General features: G+C 47.4%; 2 protein-coding genes and 2 long non-coding RNA genes across 7 annotated transcripts in view; all 4 read right to left on the reverse strand.

Moving 5' to 3' along the window:
• Window positions 1-571: 571 nt before the first annotated feature.
• On the reverse strand, window positions 572-1,639 carry LOC144104340 (uncharacterized). The gene is made up of 3 exons (XR_013308507.1): window positions 1,424-1,639; window positions 1,142-1,196; window positions 572-591 (listed from the first exon to the last, which is right to left on the reverse strand). It is a non-coding gene; the product is annotated as an uncharacterized LOC144104340 (long non-coding RNA).
• A 1,602-nt stretch (window positions 1,640-3,241) lies between these two features.
• On the reverse strand, window positions 3,242-5,398 carry LOC144125761 (uncharacterized). The gene is made up of 4 exons (XM_077659437.1): window positions 5,388-5,398; window positions 5,216-5,338; window positions 4,362-5,106; window positions 3,242-3,760 (listed from the first exon to the last, which is right to left on the reverse strand). Exons 1-4 carry the CDS (start codon window positions 5,396-5,398, stop codon window positions 3,242-3,244), a joined length of 1,398 nt encoding a protein of 465 aa, XP_077515563.1.
• A 5,806-nt stretch (window positions 5,399-11,204) lies between these two features.
• LOC144115964 (uncharacterized) lies at window positions 11,205-11,977 on the reverse strand. Its single transcript, XR_013311626.1, has 2 exons — window positions 11,810-11,977; window positions 11,205-11,273 (listed from the first exon to the last, which is right to left on the reverse strand). It is a non-coding gene; the product is annotated as an uncharacterized LOC144115964 (long non-coding RNA).
• A 3,991-nt stretch (window positions 11,978-15,968) lies between these two features.
• LOC144115965 (uncharacterized) overlaps window positions 15,969-22,423 on the reverse strand; it is a 44,164-nt gene continuing 37,709 nt past the window's right edge. For all 4 annotated transcript variants that reach the window (XM_077650608.1, XM_077650610.1, XM_077650607.1 and 1 more), the window contains exon 6: window positions 15,969-17,596. In XM_077650608.1, coding sequence (XP_077506734.1) covers window positions 17,264-17,596 — 333 coding nt within the window. In that variant the 3' untranslated portion in view covers window positions 15,969-17,263. The remainder of the gene's footprint in view (window positions 17,597-22,423) is intronic.

The raw sequence follows: 22,423 nt of genomic DNA on the forward strand, positions 1-22,423 counted from the left end.
TTAAAATAGCTCCAAGAGCTATGACATCCGTTTTGCCATCTAAACAGCTCCAAGGAAGACAAAAAACGTACTAATTATGAATGATACGAATGATATACTACACAAGCACACTACACCAAAAAATGTTCCACTGAAAGCGCTGTGCTGAGACACTGAACAGTGGCAAACGTTACTATACTTATATAAATATGCAGACTATTGCAGCACTTTTGCCTCACTGCAAAAACAGAAATTTGTTTTACATTCAGCCACATTTCTTCTGAAATGAGCAGGCCATAATGGCCTCATGATGACTGTTATAGCATGATAGTGCTCTTACGTGTTCCGTTATGAAAACAGAAGCTATGCTACACAGACTTCACTGAACAAGTTCTTCAGTCCAGTTATGGCATGTAGAAAAATACATGATACGAGGCTGGCTGTAAGCATGTGCTCACCATTACACGAAATGAAAGTTCCTGCTACTACACTTTTTATGTGGGCAGCTTATTACATATTTATCCCAGAATTTCTTATTACATCTTGCCAATACTCACTGCTTATTCCTTGAACAGGCATTGAAGAGTTCAGCTGTCCTGCTGCTTGGGTTTTCTGCAAAAGAATACAATATTGTTGAACACTTGGCATTAATGAGGTGCACCTTACTATGAACAAGACTTGAGTGTAGAAGCAGACATATCTTTCTGCTTTTTTAGTCAATTCCCATTTTTCTTGAATACCACGCCAAGGTCACACCATATGATTAATCATGGTGCATAAGCATTACAACATACAGTGCAAAGCAGTTGCAACACCCAGGGCCATCTGTGTCCTCACTTGTCTGTGGTCATCGCATTCTGTTATCTGTAAGCATGCTAAACCACGCTGCCTCTACATTTCTTTTATTGCTTACAGTAACATCTGTGCAGAACCTTAGTGGTGCATTTCACATTGAGTGGAATGTTAGTATTTATGTAACCAAAGTAGTACAACTGCAAAGGAAGGCTTTGCAATTTTCTCGAAACTTGGCAGCTGCAGCCGACGGATGATGACATTTGACTCGGAGGAAACAAACCTACTCTGCCTTATGGGCTGCCCAAATTATTTATTTCACTGTCAAGCATCATTATATTATGGCAGTTGAGTACTGCTGTTGACTTACCCTCAATTTATATCAGAAATGTTGGCTTATCAAAAACCGCAACTGTTGTTTAAAGCTGCAAAAGCAAATGAAACAGACATTGAAACCTCGGTAGAGACTCAGCAGAGAAATGTATAATGCACAGAAGGAACCACACTTAAAGGAGATAAAAGAAATTAGTCAAAAACTCCATACACAAATAATTTCAAAAACATCATGAAGAGATAAGGCATTCACATTTCCTAAAAGGCAGCCTTCTGAACCCACCAACACTAAAACAAACTATATGCGTGTAGCATTTACCTGTGGAATTCCAATTCAGAGTTCAGTGCACTGCTGCAAAGTAATGCAGCCATGCTCTCCCAATCGTTGTTGGGAAGCAGACGTGCAGGAGAGGGCAGTTTTGTGTGGCAAAATTTCCACAGCGGCCTTGGTGCGTACTTCTCTTGCACGTTCTTTTTTTTGTTCCCCATGACATTCCACATCTGTGCAGCTCAGCACCTGCAATGCCCGAAGCCCTACCCTAAAAGAAATATTTTGAATGAATCAAAGGATTTACTAATTTTTGACAACAGTTAAAGTGCACATTATTCAAGCAGCCAGAATACATATTAAAACAGGCTCTTAAAGCAACATCAGGCTCACGCTGCTGATGATGAGACGGATATCTGTAGAAAATTAGAGATATTAGCTAGACACAAGTAAAGGCCCAGTGCATACTGATAAACTTCTTGCAGCCATGCTACAACAAAACTTGAATATTTGGCTGCTGTAATGTATGTAAGCAAACTTCCAGCAACTGGTTTTGCTGTGTTTATCCCTGGTAAGGGTCGAAGTGTTCGTTTCGTTTATTTCTGGAAACGAACGCATCGTCTCCTCACAGGTGTGGTTTCGCTCAACCGCCGATCTGTCGAGATCGGGCGACTGTCCGCCGGCCTGAAAAACCGTCACACTACGATGATAACCGGTCGTTTAGTCGTGCTAGCGTCGTCGTCGGTCTAGCCGACAGGCCGCGGTCTGCAACAACGGGATCTGCCGCTAATACCACCGACCACATTCTATTGTGCCTAGGCAATTCCAAGATCAGCCTACGGCTTACTGAACCCTTACAAACCTGAGGGGAAATAAACGCTATATCAATGCACAAAAGTGTGTAAAATTTTCTGTACACCCCTACCACCACAGGCTATTCGATATTTGTTTTGGCGAAAAAGCCAAGCACGTGCAGCCAACAGATTTATGAAAGAGAAGACGAGTTCACGTGCCGCACTGTGCAATCAGCGCAATCTAATGAACTCAACTCTTCAAACCATTCACCTTTCATATCAGCGAGACAGCTCGACATACATGGCACTAGACGAGCAGTAAGTCGTGCGTTCCCACACCGATGTTTTACACCTGGCGAAAAGATAAAAAGAGCGATCTACTTACCTGTACAGGTGGATGAGGACTGCAGCAATGTGCTTGCATTTTGCCGGAAGTCTAGCTGTGCAGGAACAGGTACCCTCGACCACCGCAGGCTCTTGAAAAACGCCCGTCACATGCACCAATATCTCATGCGGGTCCGAACCCACGCCGGACGACTGAACGCAAAGAGCGACCATCTGGAAAAATTTTTTTAGTCAAGTTGTGTGGTTGTGCGGTATCTTTCTCTCATGCTTATTTTGTGTTGTTACTCGTGCCATTCCATTTATATGCTGCCTCACCTGTAGCAATAAACTATTTGGTTGTTAGTCAGCGCTGGTGTTTTGTGCTTCTCTTGTGTCTCGTCTTTGATTGCGCTGTTTTTCCGATTCGTAAAGCGACAATCTCTGTGTGCTGTGAGCTATCAATTTTGTTTTTTTCTCCGATTAAGATTGTGTCCTGCGCCGAGGACTCGTTCACCCTCAACGAAACATCGGGACGTCACATCGCAATTCAAGAACCCCGCTACGGTCCCTAGAGCCAAATTTTGGGCGACCCTCCCTCGATGATGATGATGATGATGATACTGGCTATCCCTTTGTATCGGGAGATCAACGGTACTAAAAACCGGATCAAGCCAAGAAGGTAAAAAAAATAAAAATTAAAGAATAAAAAACACCTAACACACGCTGATGGCACGTTTTGGTCCCTGAGCCTTCAAGGAGCGTGGCCATGTCGTGTGCGCCACCAATGTTCCAAACGTCGCTTGGTTCGCTCAACCAGCTTCCATTGCGGTGGCTCGTCGGGTCGGCGAAAACCGAGTGCCATCGCTAGTGCCCCGAGGCTGTTGGATCCGCTGATCGCGTCTGGTGGCATGGGGCCTACTGAGGAATTGTCCTGTGCATCCGAAACCGACGGGTGTAGGCCTGCACATTCCAATACGATGTGCTCGATGGTCTCATCAGCGCCTCCGCAAAGTTCACACATCGTGCTCATACCCTCCGTGTACTTTGCTCGAAGACATCGGGTGCGAAGCACACCGCTCCTAGCTTCGCACAACAGTCCACTGCCCCTAGTGTTGTCATATAGGGGCTCTTTTTCAACCTTCGATTTCCCTTGTTGGTAAACGGCCAGGGCTGGCTTCTCGCGGGCCGTCTGCTGCCAACGACGCTGCTCCTCGCATCGCACTTGTTCTCGGATCTTTTGCCGTCCGTTGGGTTGGAAACTTGAAGTGGGGGGGGGGGGGGGGGGGGGGGGGGGGGTGGACATACACACCTCAGGTGGACATACTTGAACACTTCCCGCGCCCAGCGGCCGTCCTGCATTTTAATTATACCCCTGTTACACGGGCGTTTTCAACGGCAGTTCAGTTGATTCTCAGTTGAACTGAACGGCAGTTTGCGGTGTTACACGGCAGTGCTAACTGCCGTTGAAATCTCAACGGCAGTTGAGTTCGACTGAGATCGGGGACCCCAGTTGAACGGCCAACTGACAAGATGGCGACCTAGGGACCGAAAAACTTGCCCTCTTACTGGATTGTCTTGGCTCAGTGTGCTTCGAACCCGCAAATTTCTACCGCAAAGCAAAAACTACACAAAAATAATTGTCACTATAGTAAAGAATATATACGCTACGATCATTTACAACAAGAAAAAAAATGCACAGTGCTTTTTTCTTATTTAAACTTCGCTCTAGACGCGAGGTCATGTGGTTAGAGTGCTAACTGAACTGAACGCGAAGTGCTCGTGTAACAGCTGGCGATTCCAGTTGAGTTCAACGGCAGTTGAAATCCTCAACTGGCGGTTAACTGAACTGTCGTTGAAAACGCCCGTGTAACACGGCGCTCGTAGCTCAGTTTGGCTACGGCTTCCCGTGCCTCAAAGGAGGACCACCCCAGATCACCCTGTACCGCCTCGTTCGGCACACTGCCGTGAGCTCCCATGGCCATTCGTCCCACCTCTCTCTGCCGCGTCTCCAAACCTTGTCGAGTCACGGAGGATAAACAGATGACTGCGTTGCCGAAAGTAAGGCCTGGCACCGCCACTGCCTTCCATAACGATCGGGTGACTTCAAAACGGTTGAAAGCCCATAAGGCGCGTGAGCTCAGGAAAGCCCGTCGTCTGATGGCCTTCGTCCGGAGTTGCTTCTCGAAATCCCGTACATAGTTGCGGCCCGCCGAGATTTCTATTCCCAGGTATCTGTAGGACGGCAACCAAAGGACACTGTTGTTTTGAAGATGCAGGGGTGGGGTCTCTTGTCCACTGTCCTCGGACGCCTCCGGCGGGAACCTGACTGCTGCAGACTTCTTGGCGTTGAAACGGAGCCCGAGGCCATCGCCCTGAGATGAGCATATGTCTAGGAGGCTCTGGAGATCTCCCGTGTTGTCCGCAAGCAGTACTATATCGTCTGCATACAGGAGGGCTGGCAGCCTGCGAGTACGAGTGGCGCCATCCTCCATGTAGGTGAGGCTGAACCCAACTCCGCTCTCCACAAGGCGCTGCTCCATCCCCGAGATAAACAACATGAACAGGATCGGCGACATAGGGCAGCCCTGACGCAATCCCCTAGACACGCTGATTGGCCTGGTGGTTGAGGCCCCCCCAGTGGATCACAGCCTGGGTTTCAGTGTATAAAGCCTTCACCAAGTGTAGTAGCAGTTCCGGGATAGCCTGTGCCTCCAGGACCTCCCACAGTCGATTGTGCTCCACTGAGTCGTATGCCTGGGCTATATCCAGAAAGCCCAGTATCAGCTCTCGCTTCTCTTTGGCGGCGATCTCAATTGAAGATGTCACAACGAAAAGGTTGTCTTCCAGTCTGCGATTGGGTCGAAAGCCATTTTGCAGCTCGCCCAGAATTTGAGCACCTTCCGCCCATCTCTGTATGCGAGCTCGCAGAATGTGGCAAAACAAGCGGTACAAAGCAGATGTTATCGCAATGGGTCTATAGCTTTTCAAGAGGGTCTTGTCTCCTCCTCTCTTTAGTACCAGCCGTATCCTTGAGCACCGCCACCCTGGCGGAACAGTGCCTGTGGTCATTACATCGTTCAAGGCGTCCCTGAGTTGTTCCCGTGTTCTTTTCTCCATCTTTTTTATTCGTAATGGAGGTAGGCCATCCAGCCCTGCTGCCGAGTTTCCCGCCATGTGTCGCAGTGCTCGCTTCAGCTCCCCCTCTGTGACTGTGTCACATCCCGATCCGACAGGTGGGCTTGCGGGTGGTAGTGCTGCACTATCCTGGCCTATCAGGGATTGGAACTGGTGGGCCATATGTGTTTCAATGTAGCCCAGGCAGGCTGCTTCCACGTACTCTCCCCTGTGGTTGGTTCTCGCAGGGTCACCGAGTCAGCTTTAGCCACTGGCTGAAGTGTCTGGATATATCGCCAGAATTTTGCTGGGCCATCTCTGCCAGCTGATTTGATTTCATGGAGGAGCTTTCTGTTAACTGCCAGCATCTTCTGTTGTACCAAAGCGGCCATATGCTTTTTCGCTTCAATGTATGCCTCCCACAGCCTATTTATTATTTCAGGTGTGCCCCGCGGTGTGGCATGTCGAAGCTCTCTACAAGCGACTTTACGTTGCTTTAGGGCATTGGACACCTCTTTGTCCCACCATGCTTTAGGTCTATGTCTTCTGGAGTACTTCTGGATTGGCCGGCTAGCTTTTACTGCAGTTATTGCCTTTTTTACCCAGAGTTCAAAGTCTTCATATGATTGCACATCTACACCCTCCGCCTCGCTCTCCAGCAGTGCCACAATGTCATCAATTTCTGTCGTAAAATCATTTCGATGTTCTGGGTGTGCCCTGTCAACATGTGTATGACCCTCCCTTCCAAATGACAGCACAAAACTGTTGTGGTCGCTTCCAATGCTTTGGGAGCCTTCTTCATCTATCACCATCTCTTGAAGCTGAGGTAGAAGGGTCTGTGTTATTAAGCAGTAGTCTATGCTGCTGGTCTTCTTGTGCATAGTCCAAGTTGTTTTCCCCCTACACTTGTCTGTGGTAGGGTGGCTAGAACTTTTTGAGGTGTGCAAAGCGGCTGCCGGAAGCTGCCCCCCAAGACCAACCGATGCCGCCCGGGGGCGCTGAGGACGCGGCGCCGTCAGAGCGAGACATCGGAGCATTGCGCGCACCAAGAAAGCATCGCTCGCGCTGATTGTTGCTTTCCGAAGCAGGTAAAGTTAAGGTGCATGGACCACTAGATGCGTTATTTCTGCCGCGAGATTTGAGAATGGCACAAAGAGCAGAAGACAAAAAAAAACTAAGCGTTGGTGTTTCGTGCCTCAAGGCAAGTTTTACTGCTTATAACACGGGTTCACTCTTTTTGAGTAAATCGAAAGGAAGACGAAAGGAAAGAAAAAAACCGTGAAGCCATGCGTTCTTTAGCGGGCTTATCATGCTGTTTTGTATCTATCAGCAACGAATGACGCGCGAACAAGAAAACTGAGACGGCAACACAAAAACGGGAAGATTTTAGCTCCTGGATTTGAACTACAAGCCAGGTTGAAAAACATTTCTGAAGAAGAGTCTTCACTCCTTCGAAATTAAAATAGTAGGAACTAGTATTTAGCTCCTCCTGGCTAAGAGTGGCGTATCTTGCAGTCCGTGGTTCAATTGTCTTGTTCGCGTTTCATTTCTTGCTGATAGTACGTGGATGAACAAATGAAAATAAGTGTTCTTCCAGAAACCCGTCTTTTTCTTACTGTGCTGTTTTACTGTGGAAGCGCCCTCGTCACAATTCTATGCTTCGTGAACTGCACTTCTTGAGAGCGTTTCTTTGAAAAGGGAATTCTCGTTTGCTCAGATTGCAACGCATGTAAAAACTCCACGCCGCGAAAAATTAATCCGGAGCTCTCCACTACGTTTTTACTATTGCTTTTCGGCCTCGACACGTAAAAACCCACTAAATCATTCACTGTACGAACGTGTATGCGACACAATGTAGTCTTGACATACATTGGTCTAAGGAGCAGAAGAAAAAGAAGCATGAAACACTTTCCGAATATGTTAACCATTTTCCACACAGTAGCAGCGCAAATCTACATGCTTTGTTTAGAGCGTGTGGGCTTCAAATCGAAGCTCTTGAGAGGCAGATCTAGTCGCTCGGTTGTTATCCGCTGCTACTCGACGTGCGTACCTTAACGAACCCCATCGCAGGAGGCAAGAGAAGGTGCTGGCGCAAAACACTCAATTCCCACTTCATGTACGTACTTCAACGTCCCAAAGCGACCGATGCCATGAGGGACGCCGTAGAGAAGGGCTCCGGAAATTGCATCCACCTGGGGTTCTTTAACGTGCACTGACATCGCACAGTACGGGGGCCTCTCGAATTTCGCCTCCATCGAAATTCGACCGCCACGGCCGGGATCGAACCCACGTCTTTCGCGTCAGCAGCTGACTGTCATAACCACTCAGCCACTACGGCGGCTGGTGACGCAAAACAAAAATACCACACATTATTGAGGAAGGAAGCCCAGCTGAAAGCAAAAGAATTTACTAAAACTGAAAGGCAAAAAGCAGCGCGAGCGAACCGCTCTAGCGGCGCGGAAAAAGAAGGGAGGGGGGAGGAGCAAACTTCTGGCACTCCTTTTCATGTTACAAACGAACAGCCGAGCGCGTTCTTGAAAAGCGTGTGAACGTATGCGCAGCAGCTTTTCATGCCAGCACACAAATCGAACCTGATGAGTGCTCCAGTTCCCTTTAAATCAGACCTCCGCAAATTCTGCTTTAGAAACAAAAAGAGAAGTGATTCCAGCAACTGGTTGTCGTCTGCTGCGCAAGAAAGCAGTTCTGCTTGGTGAATAATTCTTCAGAACTCGGAGCTCATAACTTCATCGAGTGTACAAAACACCATCGCGAAGCCATTTTCATCATCAGCGGCCTCCCAAAAGCAAAGCACAGCGCGCAAATCACGCCATTAAACGCGGTCCGCGCGCTTTCCACCGTGCATGATCAGCGACCGCGCGACGGCGCCTTTAGCATCAGCGCCCCTGGCGGCATCGGTGGGCAGCGGTGCCACTTCCGGCAAGGGAAACGCGCCGCGCTTTTCACACCTGAAACAGTTCTAGCCACCCTATTACAGTGTACTAGAATAGGGGCAGTGTGTTCAGGAGCGCTTGCCGCTGAGGCGCTTCATGCAGAAAGCACGAGATGGCGCTACAGGAGCATGGGCTGTACGGAACCAACGGCGCAGCGCTGGCGCTGCGCGTTTTTAGAAGTGTTGTAATCATCCTCCGCCTCGAACAGACGTGCAAATGCTCGGAGGATGTGGAGATGCATGCTTGGAACTGACGTTCACATAAGAGATTAATTATATGTGTACTTTAGCGCATCACAACGCTCATTAGACGGATTTATTAACAAACCTGACAGCAAAGGGTTTGGAGACACCGAAATAGTGGGGTAAAGCCGTTAAATCTGTTGAGCCACGCTACAACGTAACCAGAAGTTATTCGAACGTAAAAAAAACATTGATTAATGGGTTTAATATCCGCAACACTCGCGCTTCAAGTAGCACCGTAGTAAAGGGCTTCGATTGAGTTGAAGCAACTCGGATTCCAGGTGCATTTTCTTGCGCAGTTCGCACTCATAAAAATGCAGCCGCTGTTGTAGAAAACACAAAACTGTACACGGCCCAAAGCCAAAGGCCTTCCCTGCTTGGTATTTACCTTCTTTCGCGGTAAACATGGTAAACATTTGTCCCTCGTTCTATCCTCCGGTTTCGCGAATTACCCGCAATGACTGGATTTGCACAGTTTATTCGTGACTTTTATTTACGTCATGAAGAGCTCCCCAACGTCAGGCTCATGTACGAGTCTGAGACACACCAACATCACACATTTGAATGAAAGGAATAAAACAGGTAGGAAAGAGGCCAAGTAAAAGGGATTAAACACAGAAAAAGAGCGAGTACATTCCAATCCAAACAACGGAGACCTACAGCGGAATTAATGTGCTTAAATGAATTCCTTAATTCATTTTTGAATTATATTTACAAAATTGGCTTTGGAATGCACAAAAAAAAAAGCCGTGTATTTAGATAAAAAAAACGCAAAGGAGCGTCAGCATATGTGTTGCACAAGCCTGCTAAGAACAACGGCTAACTTTCAAGTGCAATTTCCTTTTTCGTCGTGCTTCTCTTGACTGATTAAGACCTTTAACGTAAAAGTGCAGCCTTGTTAAGACATAAAAGCGCACAACTGCTGATGTGAAATCATCATCAGCAATCCTTTCCTGCGCATTTTTTGCTGTAGTATGCCCCATTACGGATGGTGACCTGCTGCTCTAGGCCTTCTGTTAAGTTGGACTTGGGCATCTGGCTCGTTGGCAAGGCACCAAGGCAGACACGATGCGAATCAGTTCTAAAAAGAACGTCCGCTGCTTGTTCACGACTCAGAATGGTTCCCTTTTCGACGATGCTGCCGTAGAGATGCGCCGTGTACTTGACTTCAGGCCCGTCGTGCTCTGTAAATATAACCGCCCTTTCACAGACAACTTCTTCGGACTTGCACATTATGAGCTTGCAGTATACAAATCCATTATGGCCCGGCACGTTGTGTGAACTCCAGTACACCGAAGGCACATCGAGAGAGCGAAGGCCTAACACAGAGGTTGCCTCAAACAGCTGCGGTTCAAGTGCGTCGCCTTGCAAATATGGCGTGTCAAGTGAAGCGAGTTCCTTTACAGCGTCATTGTGACTGTTTTGTTCAGTACAAGGCCTCTTGGGATCAGCAGAACACACCGTAGGGCTCTTCCGCTTTCTTGGCGCCCGAGGCGTCGGCGTCTTCTTCGATAAATAGCCCGGCGTGTTTGGTAGGAGCGTAGGTACGGCATCCGGCAGCAACTCTGGCTTTCCTCGCGGAATGCGTACCTCTTTCCCCTCTATAATGTGGACGTAATCCCGTAGGATACAAGAAGGATCGAAATGACGCTCGCAGACCGAGCAACTTTCATCAAGGACCTTATCTTTTCGATGCAGGTTTCGTTCCCAAACCTTTCTTTTTCCTTCATCTTTCGGCACGGCGAAGAGGGAAGGCTGCTCGCCTTGGGCCCACTTGTAGCCGGTGTCGCACCCCGGCGCAAAGCAATGACGTTGCCGTCGGCGATTAGGCATTGGCTCTCACTCGCGAACACCGCAGCAAAACATCACACTGCTAGCACTGCCCGTGCGGCCGAAACACCCCGTTTCTTCACAAGCAAGGTGGAGCTCAAGAAGCACGCTGCAACCCGCCGCAACACACGGAGAACGCGTCCGTACAGCCGGTGCGACTGCAGCGCCACCACATACATCCGGGACCTGTCTACGCTGCCGGCTTCACGACGGTGCGTGGCGCGCTCCGCCGCCTGAACACACTGCCCCTATTCTAGTACACTGGCTGCGTTCCAATACTCTAGACGTCTAACAAGACGTCTAGTGTGACGTCTAGGAAGCAGTCTACATGTCCATGTATTGGAACTTGTCTAGTGCTCACGCCGCCTCGCGGCATAATAATGTAACTAAAGCTTATGAACAGTTGTACTACTATTTTTCACAAACTGAGCAATAAAGATAATTAAAAACGTGTTTTCAACAAGTTTACACATTTCTTCTGGAATGAATTTGCGCGTAAACCGGACTGGTGGATGTGCCTATCGGTCAGTCTACTTGTAGCAGACGGGACCGCTCTCCGAAGACGACGCTAAAGAGATATGCGATTATTCTTTTATTATTGATGCTCAACTGTACATGCTCCTCGAACGTGCTCGTCCAGACGGTCCTGTAAACATAAGAATACGAAAGACTGTAATTAATATGCGCGAAATACGATACGGCTAATATACACTGCAACAGGAAAACACATACGTGACATTAAACCCGCTGTCTGCCCTACGTGGCACTCGGAGACAGCGAGAGACCTAAATACAGCAGCGATCTTTAATCCTGCAACGACTAAAATCAATTCGCAACATGCCGGTGTATTTGTTCTGAGAGTGTAGAGATAAAAAAGAATGCACGCGAAAGAGTTGATGCAACTAATACAGCAACAGAAGAACACATTTGTTAACCGTCACGCCAGCCGTCTTAACGCCCGTCGAGGAAACCAACGACAGCGACGAGTATTCTCTAAAATCAAGTGCTAATTAAGATCCGGCATCGTCCGGATCACGTAAACAGACCTACAGCGTCCGCTGCTGTAGCAAAGCTCTCAACTGCACGATTTTCTCCTGCGTGATTCACTGCTAGGAATCGCACGTCCACGAAGATTAATTAGCCACTAGTTTGCGTACCAAATAACATTATGGAATGACTCACATTTTTCCTTTTTTATACTCCGTGTACAGTCCGACGCCCGCAAGAGCACGCCTCGCTCATCCGCGTACATCAGCTCCGCCATCTTTAGACAGCAAGTTAGCCTGCATCGATGTGGACTTCGGCGAAGCAGCCTTATGAGACTGCTTCGCCGAGAAATGGAACGCGTCCCAAGATGGCGGCTGTCCGGCTAGACGTCTAAGTAGCCGTCTACTTGGGAGTATTGGAACGCAGCCACTGTAACCCTATCTGTGGTATTTGTCCGCCATTGCCATTGCTGCAGTGTTGCCAGATTTCGCCGTGCTACTTTGGCGCACCCTGCAGGTCGCTTGACTTGCGAATACGAGGGGCCGACCGGACAGGCGCGGTTTGTTATGGCGTTATCACATAAATATCCGATTTTTTTAATGTATCACTGCTTAGCGGTCAATGAAGATGCACAAAACGAATGGATAATTATTTTTAACCTTTCAAAGTGAAATCAGTGGCTGTGTTTCAGTGGTGGTGCCAACGGGAGGCAAGAGATGGCGGCCGCTATCTCGAAAATTTGCCCGGCGCTCCTCTGTCCCTGGAGGAATTGATTTTGTTCGCTCACAAGCACCTAAGCGGCTTAATCTTTGCATTGCGTTATGCGAAACCAATAGATTGCTGTCTCAATGCCGCAATTTGTTCTTTTTATTTTGTTTTGAAGAGTCCGCAAGTGCCTTCTACTGCTTCGCTCACTCGTTGAGGTTCAGGCACGGGATCCTTGATTTTTTTCCTATGCAATAATTCACCACCATTCTGTTTGTAGTTTTATTCGTGAAAATTTTATAATGCTATTAAAATATCATGCGCTCATGGCGTTCTTAAAACGCTACTAGGAGATTATATAGTCACCCTTCCAGAGTTGGGCATTCCATGGGTGATGGAACGCGCGGATGTAGCATCAGCTTCATGGGAGTACGACGTCCATTGTTTTCAAAATGAAGGCCATTCCTGTATTCGTGCAAATCGCCTTATAGTCCGCGATTTTTGACCCATGGTGTCAGTGCTCATTCTTTGTTCAAGTTTGCTTAAATTGGTTGCGCCATTAATTATAATGGCCAACCCATACCATGTTACTGGTTCTTCTAATACTCACTTCTCAAAGCGTTGGTTTTCACTGCTAATTAATTAATGCAGACCTTATAATTGAGTTCCATGTCGCTCCTGCCTGGTCTTAGAAATGACTGTTTTTCAAATTTCAGTTTAAAGTTAATTAACGTAATCACAAGCCAAATAAATGCAATTTTAGAATTATAAAATGCTAATTTTGATGCAGTTAACATACGCAAATAACGTCCACTTTTAATACAGCATTCATTTCGGGCTTGGACGTACATTCTCAGATAAGACATTCGCTAATAAAATAACAGCTGGTGTGTTCACATGATACATATATGCAAACTGTCCCGACCACTTTGTACTGGTGCTCAAGCGATGGAAAGAGTGGTTCAAAGGGACCGTGGCGGACGCCTTAATGGTGTCACTGCAGGGGCTGCGGCTGCCTGCCAGTCTTTGAGAGCTGCTAAGTGATCACGAATAGCGGCCGCCTCACCAAAAAAATAACTGAAACCGTTCAAATTACTTCTACCGCATCAGCGAACCCTCTCTCGTTCTCACAGAAAGGGAAATGTCGTTTCTGTCTGCGTCGGCGGGCGTAGGTCTCTAATCTGTCTTTTCCCAGTTTTATTTATGGGTTTGGTTTATAGCGGTTTAACGTCCCAAAGCGACACAGGCTATTAGGGACGCCGTAGTGAAGGTCTCCGGAAATTTCGACCACCTGGGGTTCATTAACATGCACTGACATCGCACAGTACACGGGCCTCTAGAATTTCGCCTCCACAGAAATTCGACCGCCGCGGCCGGGATCGAACTCGCGTTTTTCGGGTCAGCAGCCGAGCGCCATAACCACTGAGCCACCGCGGCGGCATTTTATTTATTGTCATTTTCCTGCTTAATGAACACTTGCTTCATTGTATTTTTTTCGCGCTTCCCTTTTCTTTCGCCGCCGTGATGACCGATCAGTGGTTGTAGTGCGCGCTCGGCTGCTGACCTGAAAGATCCGGGTTCGATCCCGGCCACAGCGGTCGCATTTAGATGGAGGTGAAGTGCTATAAAGACCCGCATGTACTGTGGATATCAGTGCTCAAAAAAGAACGCACCCCAGTTGTTCGAAATTATCCAGAGTGGCTACGGCGTCCTTCGTTACCTGAGTCACTTCTCCCAATAGTGACTCAAGTTACGAGGTTGAACCCCAGGTTGAGCACCTTCAAACCGATACAAACGTTTCACTTTATCTTCTCCAACCCCTCCGTTCGTTCCTTTACTACTCGTCCACACCCTTTCATTCTTGCTTTAGCGTCGTTCCGTGCTAATGGCGAGTGGTTTCACATCCATTTCATTTAGCCAACCTTCACCTCTTCCTCGAGCTTCACTGCTCATCGCTTGTAACTGTTCAACTTTGCCCGCGTTCGCTGGCCGCCTACTTGCTTGGCAGTGCACTTTCTGGCCCTGATGGTTTTTTGCTCTAGGTGATGCAATGCATCCTCAGGGTGCCCCACTCAGGCGAAGTGTTCGCGGTCGGCTGGGTGGCGAGTAGTACCCGCGTTTTGTAGAATTTTTGCATGTTTATATCCCCGAGGTACGCACTCACCCGCTTTTATAATCCCTACTAAAGTCACTGGAACGGGAAAAGTACCGCAACCAGCCGCCATATTTGGTCCAGCGCCGCTTGCTGCGCACGCTTATCTCTGCCCATAAGAGCAAGTGCTACGTAATGCTCCGGATTATCTGTGTGCCGGCGGCCCCGAGAAAGCGAGCGGACCATTTATGGCGGGGAATGACCGCGTCACCGCGAAGAACGAATCGGGAACGCGCGCGCGCTGGCCGGCCGGCGCGGCGGCGAGCGAAAACGAATGCGGTACTTTTCCCGTTCCAGTGACTAATCCCTAAGAGCTTAAAGCGCCACCCTTTCTCAACGACAACGATCAAACTCGTTGAAAGCAGTGACGCAGCAACGCAGACGCCCAGCTTTTTCCCTCCAGTATTCGACGGCAGCGCCGCGCGCAGCCAATCTTTTTTTTTTTTTTTGCTTTAGCGCCTCGCATCGAAACCAGCTTCGCTCTTGCCACTACAAAGCCTTCTAGAACACTAACAGGACGGTCTTTTTTGCCCATGGGAAGATGGCCGCCGCAGGCTTCACCTCCGCGCGTACGCTCGGCGTTCGGGGGTGAAGCTGGCTGAACTAACCGAAGGGATTTAGGGACATTCGTGGCGCACACGGCACGGTCACGCTACTTGAAGTGAGCGCTCAGGGAGCCCAAAATGTGCCACGGACGCTTGTTAGGAGTTTGATTTTTAATTTTTCTTACCTTTCTTGGTTTGCTCCTGTTTTTCGTGCCGTTGATCTCCCGATGCAAAGGGATAGCCAGCAGAATCATATCAGTCGGGAGCAAGTCATTCCGGCTGGAATTCTGCATATTCCGTTGCACGCACATCACAGGTGGACATGCAATTAAACATCCAAATCAAGCTTGAGGAAGGCTGTTTGGACGGTGTCTGGCTGATCAGATCATACACCGGCGAGACGTCCCCGCCAGGAGCCGCCACAGTAGCTCAGTGGTTACGGCGCTCGGCAGCTGACCGGAAAGATGCAGGTTCGATCCCGGCCGCAGCGGTCGAATTTCCATGGGGGAAAAATTCCAGAGGCCCGTGTACTCTGTGATGCCAGTGCACGTAAAGAACCCCAGCTGGTCGAAATTTCCGGAGCCCTCCACTACGGCGTCCCCCATAGCCAGAGTTGCTTTGGGACGTTAAGCCCCCCACAAAAAACTAACATCCCAGCAGGAAGCCCAGCCAAATTAACCAGCGCGACCTCCCAGATGTCCCTAATTAATGAGCGTCAGCTAGAAGACGTATACTTACATGGGCGCTGGCCGCAGCGATAGCCTACCCAACCTGTGTGACATAACCAATGTCCCTAATTAAGGAACGTCAGACGCCATATACTTACATGGGTGTTGGCCGCGACAATGCCGGCTGTCAGAATTATCCGGACTTCCGAATTAATTAAGTTTTACTACTACTTTTGATTTTTTCATCCCAAATCAGTAACAGTACTGGAAATGACACGAGGCAATTATAGGGAACTATTTTTTATTCCTCAACTACATGGGCATGATAAATCATAATCAAATGGCCTTCACACTTTTCCTGCAGCAGGCTTCCTCTGTTGGGTACTAGGTAACATGTGGCTCTACCCAATAGCACTGTTTTTGGTCAGCCATTTCAGACACATTGCAATAAAAAATAAAGGAGGCAAGCAAGCACTGCACTATCAAGACTAAAAGACAGGCTGCCTTGCAGTAACAATCTGAGCAGTGTACCAAGTCCTGTAGAAATACTTGTGTTGCACTGCACCAAAGCATGAAACCCTTATGTGCAAGAATGACACTGGTGTGTATAGCACATATTTGCACCATTTCTTCACAATATGTGGCATAGATAACATATATAATACAATATCACAGATCATTATATTTTATAAGACGCTACTATCAGGTGACCAGAGCTGGTGTGGAACAGACACGATTGATCACATGATGAGGTCCTTCGGCTGATGACGGTGACGGTGGTATTACTTGACACACCACGCCATGATCAATATGCAGTTGGTCAGTTATAAAATTCCTAGAGTTCATGAAAATGTCAAGCTAATTTAGCCCTAGTGGCATGATGTTCAAGTTCAAACAACAAAACAGAACATGCCCAGCAAGACAATGATGTGCTACAAGTACAGATTACATGAACTAGGTTTAAACATTCATCACATGATTTGCACTGCAACCCATGTAAACAGTAGCTGATGACTAAGCTATGCCACATGCATGCTGTATGATAACGATCTGGATGACCTGTGGTGCAGCTGAGACACCTGCTTTTCAGAAGCAATCAGTTTCGCACCATAGCTCATCTCTAAGGAGTTTCTTACACCAAAGATTTCTTCTAAATGCCCTCAGCTTAGGATTGAAAGTCTGCACTGGAGGACTGAGAGCATTTATCTCCATCTTCTACAAAGAATGTGCAGAGAAGGAAAAGCAGTGCAACGGCTTTCTTTGGTTTAGGTGAGCCTTCACTCCAAACCACTTGAAACAAAACTGCTTGAGACGTATCAGATACAAGCAACAAATAAAACAAAATCAAGCCATCTGGTGGAGCCCCACACCACAGACCACAGAAAAATCAAAAGGGACAAAAGATCACGTACCAATGTCAAAGTGTATTGCCGGGCTAAGAGATGAGCGATGAATTTTCAGTATCTGTATGAATTTTGTGTAGCTGAGTTGCAAGTACTTCTGGACGGAACTAGAAAAACAAACTCCAAGCAAGCATAAACATCCAAGTTGCGGGCATGTACACAGCTGGGCTCTGGGCTCAGTGCTTCCATGCAGAGAATGTATTCAGTGACTGAGGCTCCCGGCGAGATCCGCCCTGTGCAGCGGTCGGTGGTGCCGACTTTCCCTGGCTCGTGGTGCGATCAGATCTGAAGATATTGGCAGCCATCAGTTCATTGATGACAGGCCACGGCTTTTGAATAATTTCAGGTGGCAGCTGCAGTGGGTTCCACGCAGATTTAAGGTTTTTCATACGCTGGCTCATGGAGGGAAAATTCATTGTAGGCTTTTCGCCAAGCTCCAATCTGGGTCTCTCTGCATCTGCATCCCCGCATCCATCACCCGCATCCATGGTGGGCATCGCATGCCGCGTCTGAATTGCCAAGAGAGAAAAGGGAATGGGGAGAGGATATTTGTCAAGTTTGTTCCTTTTCAACACACTGTTGCATGTCTTCTTCCTGTTCTCCAAAAGCTTAATATCATCATGCAATAGCATTTAGGTTGTCACCTTGCAAAAAACCCCTGGTTCCTCCCTAACAAAATTGTCCTAATTGGTCGAAAGGGTCTCCACATCATCAGCAATGCCAAATTTGAAAATCTGAGGACCAGAATGATTTTACAAATCCAACCCAATGTTCACCTTAATCCATCCACTAACCTACTTTAATACACCCACTAATCCACCTTAATCCATTTTCTGGTGTGTGCCTACTTCCAAAATTTGAGGGTCCTGTTGGAATATTTGGGGTTGGGCCATATGGCATTTTCTTCAAGAATGTGAGTAAAAAGACCACAATTTTTTTTTTGAAGAGCATTACCTGTTCCTGCTTACGTTTGTCAAGGACACGTCTGCAATGAAGGTTAAATTAACAGTTTCCACGTGACCACACTACATCACATAGCAATGCTGGGCACGTATTGCCTCAATTCATACAGATACTTTCGATCAGTTATATATGTGCCAGTATAGCAGCCTTAAAGTGAGACCCCCCCAGGAACACCATTTGCATAAAATTTGGTGGCCACCTGTTCGAAGTGGTGTCAAATGGCTTGGCATGTTCCCGCTGATAAAATTACCAGTTGAGATGAAGCCCATAATATGTTCGAGATTCGCAGACAACCTTTCCACCCCCAAACCGTGCATTCCGAGGACCTTCAGACGGCCATTACAACCGAGCCATTTGTCACAGAGTGTTCCGGATGGTGTCAAACGATTTGTCGTGTTGTGATGCACACATATGCAAAATTAACCGATATAACGAGGAAATATGCCAGATATAGCAAAGGTGGCTGTAAATCGCAATAGTGCAAAATCCATGAGGTAGAGGGCGCTGCTTGTCTCTTAGAAGGGATGTTTCCAAAAAAGAAACATCGCGGTGGATTTGGCGTTTTCTACGTTTGCTGAGCACACCGATGTAAACACTTGAACCTCCCGTAGCTATCGCTCTCATTTCGATTATGAGGTAATGTTGGTGGAGTCACTTTTTTTTTTATCTATAACTGTACACGGGACCCTCTACAGCTACCTGCATCACCATCGCTGAATGTTTGACAGGTGAAAACATCCCGTGGACAGCCTTCTTATCTGTCATTTGGTCACCACGGAACTGTACAGCGCCTATGTTCACAAATACATCTTCTGCCGAGGATTTAGAAGTGGGCGCCTTTGCGCAGTTGCATGCAGCCATCCCTATCACTTTGCCCCAAGAAAGGTAATCCAGTAAAGCTTTGTTACAAGATACACTCAAGAAACCCGAGAAAGAAAATTCTAAACACTCTGAGGCTTCTGACAAGATCAGTTTATTGCACATCAGGATTTAAACACATTCACACACATTAACAGGAAATTGTTAATGTGACTTCGCATGGCTTCATTTCAACATGACATTAGATATTTGGGTTGGTGTCTGATGTGAAACTATCGCGGATAATTTGTCACAGCCCAGGAGTCCGACCGATCTGACTACCGGCGTACAAAGCGACCAGCGCACCGCAGAAGCTGGGAGTGAGATCCAACCCAATGTAAATCCAACTCAACAGACTGTGCAGGAGTGCGACTGCAATTATAGAAGCAAAATGACTGAAATTTTCGTGCAGTGAGACAGTAATCGCAACCATGTGATGTGCGACATCCGGCCGAGGAACGGAACAGAATTGAGCCAAGGGAATGAAAAGCGCAGCACATACAAGTTGACATGACGTCGACCGCATTGCATGAGCTTATCTGGGTTGTCTCTCTCCTATATAGTGAAGAATTTACTCTAGCAACCTGAAAAAAGTTGCCCTCAGTAACAGAGTGTCTCTTGTAACCCTGTCTCTTTTATGCGATCTTAACATGGGAACATTGGAAAACCAACCAAGCCACTTTATAATGTCTCCTATAACTGAGTGTCTTTTGTAACCACGTATCTTGTTACTAGATTTTACTAGTTGCTAAGGGGGTTTCTCTTTTTAACAAGCAACAGGCAGGCTAAAATTGACCAATAAGTGGCACCACCACAGCTTCATTAGTGTGAGTGTGCAGCCAGTAACTGGCATAGAAGTACACAGAGCGGCAATTCACTTCGAACTTGACAGCCAATTACCCAGCACATGCATGTGCTAGGCCCATACTCAGGCATGTCTACCTGGTGGACACTTACAAATTCAGTCTGTGCCAATTGGTTGGGGACAAAGTCAGAGGCACTGGCTGCATGACAGCAGCTAACCTGCCTTTTCTGTTGCATTACCTCTAATGAAACTGCATACTAACCATTGCATCAGTAACTGCAGTGCAAAAATAAATATTCAAAAACTCGCACTATAAATGCAGATTCATAACTGTTCCAAAGCAGAAACAAGTGGCTGGGCTTGATCTAAAGGTGATGGGAGCTTTGTTGCAACTAATGCAATCTGAGGCAATGGCAGCAGTGTTTGCCGTTTTAGAACGCTAGCTTTCAGAGCGGAGGTTCTCGGGAAAGGCGTCGCAGTTTTCATGATCAGAAAGCGTTTACGGTGAACCTGACTGAGGCTCCAAAGGCTTGGAAGCTATGTGAACGCCATAGCTAGACTTCAAAGGGAAAGGAATAATGCAAGAAGAAGTGGAAAAGTGGGAATCAGTCTAAAAACAGCCCTAGCACTTTTGGTGAAGAAACACCAGCAAAAGCCTCAACCCACTTAATGACCAACAACTTAGCAGGGAACCTCTGGGTCATCATCACCACGCACCCTGTGCTCAGAAATGGCTGCCACCACCATGTGAAACAGTGCACATCCTTCTAACACAAAATGCATTCAATGGCCCAAACAGATCCTGGACAATGGTGCTGAGACAGCAACAAGATAGCACAACAGGAGTGTTGCTACACCAAGAGGTGCTGAGAAGACTCTTATACCCCTGTCACACGGCGAGTTTCAATGGCCATCGAGTCGAGGGTTTTCGAAATTCTCAATTGCCATCGAACTCGGAGTTATGTCGCCGCTACACAGTAAATCTTAATGGTCATTGAAATAGTTCTCGTGTCTTACGACACCAAGCTTGTGTGGCGCCACAATCACTACTTTGGATTTTGCAAAAATAACAAAAATATTTCATAAATGTATACTAAATGCTGAAATACACGCATACGCGCAAGTCATTCAAAACCCTTTTAATTGCACATACGCAACGGACATATGCAGACACTGCTGTAGCCACACTAATACAAGACGAGCCAAAACTAAGCCAGTCCAACTGCATTCGAGTGCTGCTTCGTCAGGCTTAAGACCTGGGAAATCTGGAAAAACGAGCTATTTGTCTCTTGAAACTTTATGCAAGGGTAGAATGGGCAAATCGAAGGCGAATACAACAGCTTAGAACATGATGTTGTTTTGAGGGATTAGCGACGAAGCTGTTATCCTGTGAAGCGAGTGGGCAGGGCGCCGCCATGTTGTCAACGCTAAGTACGCAAGCAACGCAAAGACCACAACGCAAAATTAATGTGCTTAAAACCAGTCTAATATAATTTTAAAATAATTGTACACACTGCTTTCATTAAATTTTATGCGAATAAAGTTTGTCCATGCTTTTGTACCGTGAATGTGTCGTGTAAAAAAGTGCGCTTGGCGCCGCTCGAAGCAATGCTAGCAACCTTGGGCAGCGCTCGAAGGCCCTCGAAATCTCTATGCAGTTCTGCGCTACTCCGTTGACTCGACAGGCTATTGACTTGATCGCCATTGAAACTGCCCTTGTAGCAGCGCTCGATCGCCTTTGAATTGATCGACTACCGGTTCGAGAGTCCTTGAAATGCCCTTGTGACAGGGGTATTACTCCCTCCTAGCCACTTCCTGATCACTGAACTACTTTTGAAGCAATTTTTGAAATGTATACCGTATTTACTCGCGTAATGAACCTTTCTTCTCCAGAAAAGTTGACATCTGTTTGGGGAGAGCGTTCATTACCCAGGAAAAAAAAGTGTCAACACTTTTTTTGGAAGGGTCGATATTTCATATCATACTTCCCTCTATCGTCATCAACAAATGTGCGTGGTCAGACGCGTGCGTTCGTGCAGCTGGTGCTTAGCGTGGTGACGCGATCCGGCAATTTTGCGGTGCCATAACGGGGAGCATGCTGAACGCCGGCCCTGAAGGCCAGGAGCGCGATTTTTTTTTTTTTTTACGCAAGGTTAAAAACAGGACGGTGATGAGTGCCTTAGCTTACAGCATACAACGTCTTGGCGCTCTGCCAAGTTCGCCGCTCTCCCCCTCTGGCAGGAGCTCTCCTCAAAACATAGACACGGCATGTTATCAGCAGCGGGCGCTGCCAAGAGGTGCGCTGTGCCCCCCCCCCCCCCTTTCCTTCTGGCAGGAGCTCTCCTCAAAAGATAAACAAGTGATGTTACCGGCCGCCGGCAGCATTTTGGAGCGCTGCCAAAGTCTGCCCTGGGGACGGCGCGAGAACTGAGGAACGAGCTATAAAAACCAAAAGGCTGAAAAAAAAAGTAAATTCTGACGGACAAAAGTGGGGGGGGGGGGGGGCGGGGGGGGGGGCGGGTTCATTACGTGGGTAAATACGGTACATTAAGTAAATGTAGCAAGTATTTACACGTGGACTCGAATGCAAGTCGACCCCCAAAATCACATTTCCGAACAATAAAAAAACTTCCGAGGTTGTTTAAGCCTGGCCTTGAATAGTTGAACGCGATAGTATTATCCAGCGGCTGCCGTTTATTGCCAGCCGCTA

Source organism: Amblyomma americanum, chromosome 1 (genome assembly GCF_052857255.1).
Source record: "Amblyomma americanum isolate KBUSLIRL-KWMA chromosome 1, ASM5285725v1, whole genome shotgun sequence".
Taxonomy (NCBI): domain Eukaryota; kingdom Metazoa; phylum Arthropoda; class Arachnida; order Ixodida; family Ixodidae; genus Amblyomma; species Amblyomma americanum.